The 11573-nt window shown below is 39.6% G+C and overlaps 1 protein-coding gene across 2 annotated transcripts in view; it reads left to right on the plus strand.

The window, feature by feature from the left end:
- TMEM260 (transmembrane protein 260) overlaps positions 1 to 3108 on the plus strand; it is a 60641-nt gene extending 57533 nt beyond the window's left edge. The window contains exon 16 of one of the 2 annotated variants that reach the window (XM_029237973.1): positions 807 to 3108. In XM_029237973.1, the coding sequence (XP_029093806.1) occupies positions 807 to 1061 (255 nt within the window). In that variant the 3' untranslated portion in view covers positions 1062 to 3108. The remainder of the gene's footprint in view (positions 1 to 806) is intronic. The other variant, XM_029237974.1, reaches the window with a different exon arrangement.
- Positions 3109 to 11573: the final 8465 nt, after the last annotated feature.

Below are 11573 nucleotides of genomic sequence, written 5' to 3' on the forward strand. Positions count from 1 at the left end.
GAAGGCTGTGAAATTCCCACATATGCAAGTATAATATTCTGTTTTGTAGATTTGCATCTACTTTTTGGTTTGTTAAATTTTGATGTTTTTCCTCTGGAAAAATCAATATTAAAGATTCTAACTCTATCCAATTAATACTATCTCTGATATTGAAAAACAAAACTGTGAATTCCTGTGGGCAAAGTTTTAACTATGAAAATTGTAATTTTAGGACACTGTGAAGATTTTCAATATCTCACTTTAAGGATGTCTCTTAAATTCTATTATGCCCAGTCTGTTTGATGCTGGATTTGTTTGATGTGTTTTATTGTCGCTATTGTTATTACTGTTGTTTATAATATAGAGAGAAATTTATGTAAAAATGAGGGACAAAATTTAAATTTCTTCAAGTTCTTTTTCCGTGCAGTTTTCTAAAGAAAGCTATCTTTTTCTCCTACAGCTAAATTTAGAGTTTCATCCTTTCTGCCTGTTGAGTAAATAGCTTTCCATGAATTAGAACTAAATCCCTTTCTCAGAACATCTTTCTGGAGGAACAGCATTTTGTCCTGACACAGTGTGTCTTAGGTTCCCTCTGCAACATCCAAAAAACCCCAGAAGCAGTTTTAGATGAAGCACATTTGCCTCCTGCTACTGTAATAATTATAGTAACATCCTTGCATTTTCTGCATGGCCTAGCAACAATTAGATTTTTACTGTAGGCTGGTTGGATTTTTTTTTCTTGTGTTAATTTCTCTGTGTTTTGTTTTTTCTTTTTGAAAAAAGTCAAGGGATAACAATGGAATACCAACATTTTTGCTGTCTTCCAGCTTTATAAGGAGATTGTCTATTTACGAAAGGAACATCCAGTGAACTGGCATAAGAATTATGCCATCGCCTGTGAACGGATGCTGCGCCTTCGGGAAAGAGGTGCAGACCCTGAAGTCTTGTTATCTGAAACCATCAAACACTTCCGTCTCTACACTCAGAAGGCCCAGAATGATCCACAGCTGGCCGATATTTCAGTTGCTCTAAAACACCTAAGAAAAGAACTGCAAAGTCTGAGAAATATGAAAAATGGCTGAGACAGCAAACTGTGAAAAACCTGCTTGGCGTTTGGCTTCCAAAATCTAAAAGTTTTTCATCCAAGAAAAGAAACAGCATAAAAAAATGGGGGCCTAAGTCATCTCCCAGATATAAGTACATGGTGCAGCCGTACTGTTTCGGGGGGGGGGGTGGTTAGAGACCGAGATGTGCTATTTATGCAAATTCTATTTAGCCCATGTTACTGAATTAGCATTTCAGCGAGAATATTTTGAAAAATCTTCCTACTTCCACAGTCTTGCACCAAATGAGTTGCTTGATGAGATTCTAGAAGAGAATGAACTGTTTTCATATACTTAAAATATTGACCATGAATCTTAAAGGCCCTGCTTATTGGGATTGGGATTGAAATTAAATTCTTCAAACATTAATACCATACCAAAGACATTCTTTGTTTTCGAGAAGTGAAATCATTTTTTTTAAGAATGAATCTTGTTATGCTTCAAGTTAGAATACTAGAATACTGTTGGTTTTTTTTTTTTTTTTTGAGTAGCTGTGGTTGTTACATAATCTCACACTTCAAACTAAATACCAACCAAATGGTATTTTGAAAAGGTTGGGGTTTTATTGTCTTAGATCATTCTCTGAAATCACTAAAAAATTAAGCTAATTGTTGTTTGCTTTTTTTTCAGTTGCTTAAACTGATTGGCAAGTAAAAAGGATTTTGTCTTTCCTTAATTAATTTTATATTCATGTTTTACTTCCATTTGGGCTCATAAATCTGGGCCCAATAATTAGTCCTGCTGCCAAAATGCCAAAGGAAAAAAAAAGGGCAGGGGCTCGGGGGGTGTGGGGAAGTGGTTCAATAAATTCATTTCTGTTACAAGCATCTTTTATACATATTACTAAAGAGAACATAGTAAGAAATGCAAATAATAGTTCTTTATTTTATTATGACAGTTAATTAATAGCAACCTGTTTTAATGAATAAAGTCACTCAGAGTCCTTCAGCACTTCCTAAGTAGAGGCCTGAATCTGTAGGGATTCTTTTCCCCCCAATTGTATAGCTCCTAGACTCCAAGAACTATATAGGCCCCTGTATAGAAATGCTCACTAATGAAGAGGGAGGGCTAGAAGCTTGTCTGCATTCAAAGATCACTGGTGAGTCATTCAGCAAGAAAAGGCCCCTTACCAGGAATAGTCACAGTTCCGTGGCATTGTACTAGCAAAAGGGTCTGATCAAAGGTCTCCTGTGGAGCTTGCATGGTTCCCTTTCATACTACGACCATAATTAAAACCACTAATTCTCTTTTAAAATGCTGCAGGATGCCATGTAGGCATCTGTCTGGAGTGTCCTTTGTGATGTCATAAGCTGTTAAGGACCAGTGCCGAGGGCTTTTGAGTGAAATGCCAGTCATGAAGGTGCTTCAAGACAAGGGTGCCTCTAAAAGCTTGACAGGGCCTTGACTGCACAATTCGAGCTGAATTTGCCCCTTGTCAGCTGCCAGTAAATAAATCTCAAAGGGGGAAAAGCTGAAGTTTCATTACCTGATCCATGGGGCTTTGTTGGTTTTGGCATCACACAGGGGAAGCTCTTGCCCCTCCATTCTCTGGATTTGAAGATGTCCATTGGAGCCTGCAGTGCCTGGACGGGGTTCAGAGCGGAACCTTTTGAAGAGTGTCAATAGTTGTAACAGTTCAGCTGTTAGGAAGACAAATAAATGGAGGAGCTCATTAATCCGCTTTTGGCTCTCGGTGCCTTTTGCCCTTTTATCACAGCCTTATTAGGCTCCTACTCATCTTGAACCAGAAAAAAATGAATTGAAGTTGTTGAGTACTAATTGGCAAAGACTTTTAATCATGGGCCAAGAACTTTCACTGACTTGAAAGTAACTTCTCCACAGGGAAGAACCAAAAACCTGGTTTACCTTAAAACAAAAACCTGTTGGAGTGCAGTGTGGTGTAAAAATTTAAGGAAGCATTGATAAATTGTCTAAGTTGATCCATTTGAAAGAATTATATAAGATGATGATTTCCACTTTTCTTTAAAAAGAGTACAATAAAATTCATATATGCCTTCCCTGGAAATGCACTGTCTTTATTATTTCAGAAAAGAGATTGCATGCGTATGTGAGATGATCATATTGGTTTTGAACATCTACATATTGTATATGGAATAATATGTAAATATTATTACAGCATCTACATACACATCTGGTGTTGGAGTAATATTTCCTATTTATGGCCTTAAGAATGGAAAATAAGGGCCTCTTTTTGAAAATACCTGCATTTTAAATGTGTCTATAATGTGGACACACATATTCAGCATATGCCTGAATATGCTTTGCATATTGACTGTTGTCTGATGGTACATAGATTATTCTGTATTTGTGCATCAGTGGCTTTGGACCACTCTCTGTTTGAGAAAGCAATGATATGATGGCCCACAGTAGACAGGATCATAATCATTTAAATTTCCAAAAAACCAGCAGTGAATGAAAAAAGAGCAAACTGAGCTGAGATTTTGGGATGTTGGGCTCCATTCCCAGATCAACTACTTTTTGAAGAATTCTTTCCTTTCTACTGTGTGAGGTTAAACAAGTTGCTTTCTTTTTCTTTCTCTTACTTCTCCTTGGCTAGTACACAAACACCATAAGATCTGACAGAAGGGGTATCCTTTAGTCTAACCCCCGACATGGAAGAGGATTTGAAGGAGGTGACTTCTGCACGTTTTGGCTGGCATTCTCCTAGCACTGTCCCTGGAGTGCCGAGGCTTGGCAGGATGACAGGAACCCTGCAAGGCCAAGTTCTGCCTGGACTTTGGCCTGAGGAGCAAGTGGGAGCCAGCAAAACTGTCTGCCTCTCCACACGCTGTGGTGCCCTCCTGCCCGGCACCGAGGCTGGCACACACCAGAGAGTGAGTGGAGAGGGAGATTGTGGCTTCCATGTTCCCTAACAAACCGCCCCAGCCCTGTTCCCGATGATGGAGGTATGCTTGCTTCTTGCTGTTGACTTTCCTCTTCTCTTTGTTTTTTCAAAGGATCCTTTTTTTTTTTTTAATACTTCTGTTCTATGACTCAAAATGCAGCCAAAATAGAAGTGAGTCAATGACTAGTGTCCTATTTTGAAGTCTTCTAATAGAAATTGTGAAATGTTATTTCTGCCTATATTCGTAGTCCTTTCTAATGACAGAACCATGATGTTTAGCCTTTATTATACTTAAATAAAGCCATTTTGAGTGTTAGGATTATTATATGATACCCTGCTGATTTCTTTAAGTCATCAGATTAGGATATGAAGAGTAGTTTTTTAATTTATATTTTGAAAGTTAAACAGTGTGAGTCCTTTTTCATAGTTCCTACCAATATCCCTCAGAATTTAGAAATGTTAATACTTTTAATATTCAGGACAAAAAGTTAACACCAAAGATTTTTTTAAAAAGTGGATCCTATTACAGCAAATCCTTTTACTCTGTTTTAATTCTGGTATATTCTGTAAAAGCACCAATGGAGAGTATTACTTAAAATTCTGTTCTTCTAACTGGCTCCAAGCCCTGTGGTTCGGTAAAGAAAAAAAAACTCAAACTCAGTAAGAGATTCACACTGCTTTGTTCACCCTCATATTTTGCTGTGAATGCAAACCCATTCTAAGGCTTATACTCACAAACAAATAAGTAATGTTTCCAGGGATTCTGGAAACATCTAAAGGCCAAGATCTTGGCACAGCATTACAGAGCAAACAGGGAGCTAAAGCTTTAGCCGCGATCATATTCAATGAAGACGTCATTGTCAGTACCCTCTAAAGGTCTGTTTGACTTGGATCAGCGTGGACGGTATAAAACAAGCCTCAGGAATAGCACGATGTGCTTACCTGGATATTGGAAGGTAAACTAGTACGAATATATCTTGAGGAAGGGATTTTTCTGAAAAAAAAATCTGATTGCTCTTCAACAATGTAACATATATTTGTATATCCTGGAAAGATTAGCTTATGTCATATCGCAAAAAGAAAAAGATGGGAGAGACAGGTAGAGGTTACAAAACTGTAAACACAGAGCCTGAAATTATTGCCCTGTAAATAGAGTTATCTGGATCTTTTCCACCGATCCCAAGTGTTATTGGTGAGGGTTAATTTTCAATAGCACAGATATTGTTATGATTTTAAAAAGTTGATAAGGTTGAGAAAGTTTCAAGGTATAGATCGAATACAAAGACAAATAATTGGACCATGTTCCCATCCACGTGATCCAACTTCACAGAGCACCTAAGTAGTTGCAAGTCTTTTTGTACATAATTGCCGTTAGATGAGGTTAATGTTAAATAAATTGTCTAATAAAAGATAAATAGAAATAAGCCCAATCGAAGTTTTAACCCATTCAGAATGTTAATTGTTCAGAATCTGTTATAAATCTGTACAAGTAGTATGGGGGGGTGGGTAACATAGGTGAATTATAATTTTTATATTGGTAAATTCATTATATATTATAAACTAATAAATGAAGATTACATCCTGTTTTTTAAAATATGCAAAAAACCATAACCATCTTCTATTTTAGAAATGTTATCCGGGGACTTCCCTGGTAGTCCAGTGGTTAAGAATCCGCCTTGCAATGCAGGGGATGCAGGTTTGATCCCTGGTCGGGAAACTAAGATCCCACATGCCACAGGGTAACTAAGCCGTTAAGCCTCAACTACTGAGCGCATGAGCCACAGCTAGAGAGAAGCCCATGTGCCACAACTAGAGAAAAGCCCGCGCACCACAACTAGAGAGAAACCCGTGCTACAATGAAGAGCCCATGCGCCGCAACGAAGATCCCGCGTACTTAGCTGCGTTGCAACTAAGACCCAACGCAGCCAAAAATAAAAAGTAAATAAATATTTAAAAAAAAGAAATGTTGTCTGAGGAGTTATTTTATAATATAACCTTTTAAAGAAAATCTTTGGAGATTTCTCTCATATAAATAAGATATTCCCTAATGGTTGAACCATTGGAAATACCCTCACTTATATGCAAAAGTATGTGTGATTAAAGCCACAAGGGAACAATGCTTGTGAAGTCAGACCCAATTTTCTCTTCCTTGGATTATAGTGTAATGGAACCTAAATGAATCACTTATTACCACACATCCTTGAGTACCATCTGAGACACAAGAAATCCCTGTAATATCTGGCATGCCAAGACTTTTACTCAAAAACTGCCACAGAGGATTTGAGGACAGGGTAAAAGATGCAAGGACTAGAATCTTGTTACAGTAGCTCCCCAAAAAATGGGTTTTGAAAGTGGAAGGAAAACATTATATAATTGTTTCATTTATTTTAAAAAAATTTTTTGGCCTGCACCATGCCGTTTGCGGGACTTTAGCTCCCTGACCAGGGATCAAACCTGGGCCCCCTGCAGTGGAAGCACGGATATCCTAACCACTGGACCACCAGGAAATTCCCTAAAATTGTTTTATTATTAACAGTGCTTTTAAAAGTTAATATTAAAAAAAATCAAGGGCTCTTTTAAAATACTCCAGCAAAAGCCACAGAAGCTTTAAAAGGGGTGGTTTATAAATAGAAGATGATTCATTTATCAAAACTCTAGGTTCCTTTGCTTGAAGACTTAAAAGCCAATCTACCAGGTGAGAGGAAGTTTCAAAAATAGATTTGCTTATAGAAGAATGAAAAACCAAAGTTCAATTATGCAGAGTTTAAAATGGGTAAGTTCACTGATAGAGAGTACTTGTACTTAGTCGTTTTTTCTATTTAGTGTGTCATAATTTTTCACTAAAATTAGAGCATATTCCTTCAATATGTGGACTGGTATCCACACAGTTTTTATATTTTTCTTTCAGCGATCAGAGTGTTAACCATTAACCTGTGCAGTAACCTGCGTTCATCTGGAGGCAGCTCCCCAAAGTGCAGCACTGTGCCTACTTACAGCGATAGTAAGGCTGGGTCGTAACGTCAATTTAGAGGAAATTGACCAGCTTTTTCATAATGAAATAGAATAAAAAATATAATGCATCAGAGGTAACAAGGGTAGCTATTGTTTCACAAAATTTTGTTTCATTTCACATATATGTGTGTGTGGTTTATGTACAGCACATATATCATACTATGAATGATATATAGATATAACATTTACATATAAATCTATAAATGTATGTGAACAAGGTCATAATATAAAATGTACTTCTTATTGTGGATCACAGTAAAGAATAAATGTGAAAGCCGCTGGCCTAGGAGAATTTATCCAAATTTATTGAATATTAATGCCAAAAAGGTTGGCTAAGGGATCATCTAGTATAACTAGCACAACTAATCTAGTTAGGGACTAGAAACAAGGTTCTTGGCTCAATCTGGTATACTTTCCCCTCTTCCATCACACTTAAATGAAACCAGTTACATTCTACTATCAGCTCTGTGTCACATTGACCCAAATCATGCAGTCATGTTAAAATTATGATAAACTTTTCTAGCTGTAAAAGGTGTGTGAAATCAAGAGCTGTGTCGTAGGAAATTGTTTAAAAGCCATACACTGAACTTCTTTCTTGCCCTCCTCCAAACCTCTGGAATATAATTTCTTTTTTTTTCTTCCTTTCTACACAGGGCCAGTTGTATCCCTGGCTTTTGACAGAGAATTTTCCTACCCATTCTGGACTTAGGAATATATACCCAAATTAAAGGTTTTAGTGTGATAAGAAAAAGTCACTTTGAAATCCAGGAACTTATTAGCATAAATTACATTCCAGCTGAATCAGCTACTGAAAGCTCCATTTGAAAAATGTCGCTCTAGATTATATACTCCTTCCCCCTCCTATGCAGGGTTCAGAACATGATAGTATTTCTATGTTTTACAGAAGGAAATATGTCCCAGCTCCACTGGAATGTTCATTGAGTTGGGAATTTGGTTTCCTCCCAGAAACCAAAACCACCTAGAGCCAGTGTTCATGATTGTTCTGTTTGGTTCAGCCACTCTATGAAAAATTTCTGACAGTGTCCAGAAGGCCCGAGGCCTCTGTGAAGAACTAAATATCTGTTTTCCTAATTATGAGCCTTACCAGTTCAGTGTTTAGATGACAACTTCTTCCAGATTTGGTTCTGAAGTCATAAGTATGATTTGTAAAAATGTATAACAACAATAATAACAATTATTGTTGTAACAACTAATTCCATTTGATATCCATTGAATGGCTTCATTCCTGCATTTACTGTCAGAGCTGGAAGTAGTTTGGCTTTTCATCTTTGGGAGGCAAATAAATTTAGTGTCATTCGTGCGACAAAGACTCCTGATGTGACCACACAAGCCACGCTGCATGCGTTTATGTGACGATACTTTTCTCCTTTCACATGTCCCCTTGTGAACAATTAAATAGTTGATCTACAGAGCCTAAACCTGTTGAATACTATGAGCTAATTTGTACAAGATAAATGTGGGAGCCTGTGCAAGAGTCAAACAAAACTAGAACTTTATTTTAAATCAATGCCATAAGATTTCTTAATAACTGTGCTAATAATTGTCATGTGAAACGTGACCTGCTTGAAATTTTGTAAGATAGACCTTTTATATTCCTTTTTTATTATAGTGCTGCTGGATTAAAGAAATACTTTAACAAACACCTTCATCTCATCTGAAAGCTCCCCCAGCAGTGTGCAGTCTCCTGCAGGAACTCACTGTCACCTCCCATGGAGGGAAGGACAACTCGAGATCTTGTTGCTTGCGTGAAGCAGTACACACACACACACACAGAGGGACGTGTGCCTGTCGGGGTCATTGCGTCCCTGAAACAGCAGAATCCTAGTCCTTCCCAACTCTTCCATTCACATTTCCAGCTGCCAGGCTGTTGCAGATAGCACAGGCCTTTTCTAGACTGCACTAGAACACTGTATGTACAGTGGTTAGGGCTGGACAAGGGCTCTGCCACTTGGTAGCTGGATGACGTGGTGCACGTGTCTGTGTGCCTTAACCTCCTCATCTGGAGAAGGGAGTTATAGCAGACTTACCTCACGGTGTGTCTGTAAGGACGAAATGGGCCGATGCAGACAGCGTGCACGGAAGCGTACCCGGCGCATAGCCACTGTTCAGGGTGCTGACTGTTATTAATGCTCCAGAACACCAGTGCTCCACTCTACACACCTGAGCACACTGAAGTCTTCAAAGCCTCCTGCTGCTTTGCTTCTCTCTTGAACGTTTAACAAGTTCTCACTAAATATACATCTGAAAAACAATTCAATTTAAATTACAATGATAATTATAAATAATGTGTTATTTAAATTATACGGAAAACTGGCAATTATAAGAGCATAACCAAGGACTGAACACATGAAAAATGAAGTCAGTCCCATCAGTAAGGGAAACACGACTCAACCTGCGAGTACGTGTGTGCATGTGTGTGCGCGCACATGCATGCACACACACACACACACACACACACACGAGTAAAATCCATTCCACGCAACCCCGTTACCATCACTGTCTTCCCTTCTTTACTGGCTTCCCCAAACCATGGTCCACGAGGCAGGAAGCTCCAACATTAGTACTATTTGCCTCTTCCCAAACTGAGATTTTGCCATCTACACATTTGATCTGATTCCACTTTCCCCCAAAGAGTGTAGATTCCGTTGTAGATTCCCAGGACCTCTCAAAGAACAGCCTCCCCACAACACAGCTTCGCCAGGCACTTTGAGGACAGATATGGGTCGGAAAGCTTGGAGCCCTGAACTCACAGCCACCACTGGGCTTCCAAAACCATGCTGGGGGCGGGGCCACAGACTTGCAATAAAGAATGAGTGGAGTGCCCGTCAGTGTGTTTTGTAAATGAGTATCTCATCCACTCAATTTTTTAAAACTCATTTTAAAAAATTCATTTAATCAATAAACACATTTTGAGCTCTACAGTGTTCCAGGCCCCGGGTACTAGGTTTTCAGAGGGGGAGGGGAACCAGACAGACTAGGGCCTGTTCCCTAGGGAACTTCCAATCTAGAGAAGGAGAAAACCAAAATGCAAGCATTTAAAATCTACCCGAGGGTCCTTTTGTACCACCACTACATTTAACCCCACTGAGGAAATCAAACCTGCCGTCTCATTGTTACAAATGCTGATTGAGAAATGTTTACCACCACTGCCTCAACACAAATTAACACGGTTCCCACCCACGGAGACGTCCTCATCTCACTCCTAGGTCATAGAGAGCCCTGCTGAATCCACAAACGGCTGCACTGGATCACAAAGCAGTTCCTTTCCCCACACTTCCATCGTGGTCCTCCTCTCCCCACACCTCTTCTCCCCCCAGCATCCATAATACTCTGCTTTCCTTGGCTACACCTTGTCCTTCTGCGGATCTCAACAGCACCGGATTAAGAAAATACTAGTGCTATCTGCCTACAGAGAAGAAACCTTCTCACTTCTCCATTGCCACCATGGTAACAGAGAAGGGAAGAGACAGGTAAGAAAAGCATGCTGAGTGCTCTCAGGCTCAGTGCCTGACTCTCTGGGACCCACCACCCAGGTTCTAAGAGGTGCAATGGCTCCCTCAGGCCCTCAGCACATGCTGTTGCTTCACTCCGTTGCTGGAAGAGAACAGGCCCCTCTTCCACAAAGCAATGAGAAGGAATCAGCACTTCTGTAACATTCTTGCCAAAAATGTATAACCTCAATGTAGTCACAAGAAAATAGCACCCAAACCCAAATTAAGGGACACTCTGCAAAATACCTGACCAGTGCTCTTCAAAAGTGTCAAAGTTGTGAATGACAAGGAAAGACAAAGAGTGTGACACAGATTGAAGGGGACTGAGGAGTTGTGACAACTAAATGCAATAAGGGATCCCAGATTAGATTCTAGAACGGAAGAAATATTAGCGGAAACGCTAGTGAAACCGAATCCAACTCTGCCGTGTAGTTAATAGTTAATAATGTTGCACTAATGTCAGTTTCTTGGTTTTGATCATTGTACTGTAGTCACGTAAGCTATTAAATTAGGTGGAATTGGGGGACGGGTATACAGGAACTCTCTGAGTTATTTTTGCAACTTTTCTATAATTCTAAGATGATTTCAAAATAAAGCGGTTTAAAGAATTTTTTTTAAGGCAAAGCACTTCTTTTCTCTCTTAGTCCTTGTCGTTCTTTATTGAAAGCTTTAAGCCTCAAGATGAGCAATAGCTAGCACAGTGGTCTTTACTACCTGGGCGCACCAATGATCAAAGAGACAAGATCCTTAAGGCCAAAGGCCACAGCCCTGCCATTCGGGTAGGTGGTCCTCACTGGCCCTGGGCCTGAGTCCCCTCCTAGTGGCTGTCCAGTGGGACCTGGGTGAGGATTGGGCATCTCCAGGGAGCCTGAGGCTCTGTTGCAGCATCTTGGCGGAGGCTCAGGAGAGGTCTGTGGGATTAACTTCCCCGAAAAGCCACTGGACTCACACCCAGTTTGAAGACAGCAGGATCTCGCCTTGGATTATTCCTGTGGTCTGGGTTTCTCTCTTCAGGCAGTCCTTCTCCAGGAGAAGAGGGAGTGAAGGCAAAGCACCCTTAATTCCCTAATTCTTTCCAAAGATGATTCAGGTTTTTGCAGC

This window comes from Monodon monoceros, unplaced genomic scaffold (genome assembly GCF_005190385.1).
Source record: "Monodon monoceros isolate NGI ecotype Baffin Bay Population unplaced genomic scaffold, NGI_Narwhal_1 Super_Scaffold_21, whole genome shotgun sequence".
Taxonomy (NCBI): domain Eukaryota; kingdom Metazoa; phylum Chordata; class Mammalia; order Artiodactyla; family Monodontidae; genus Monodon; species Monodon monoceros.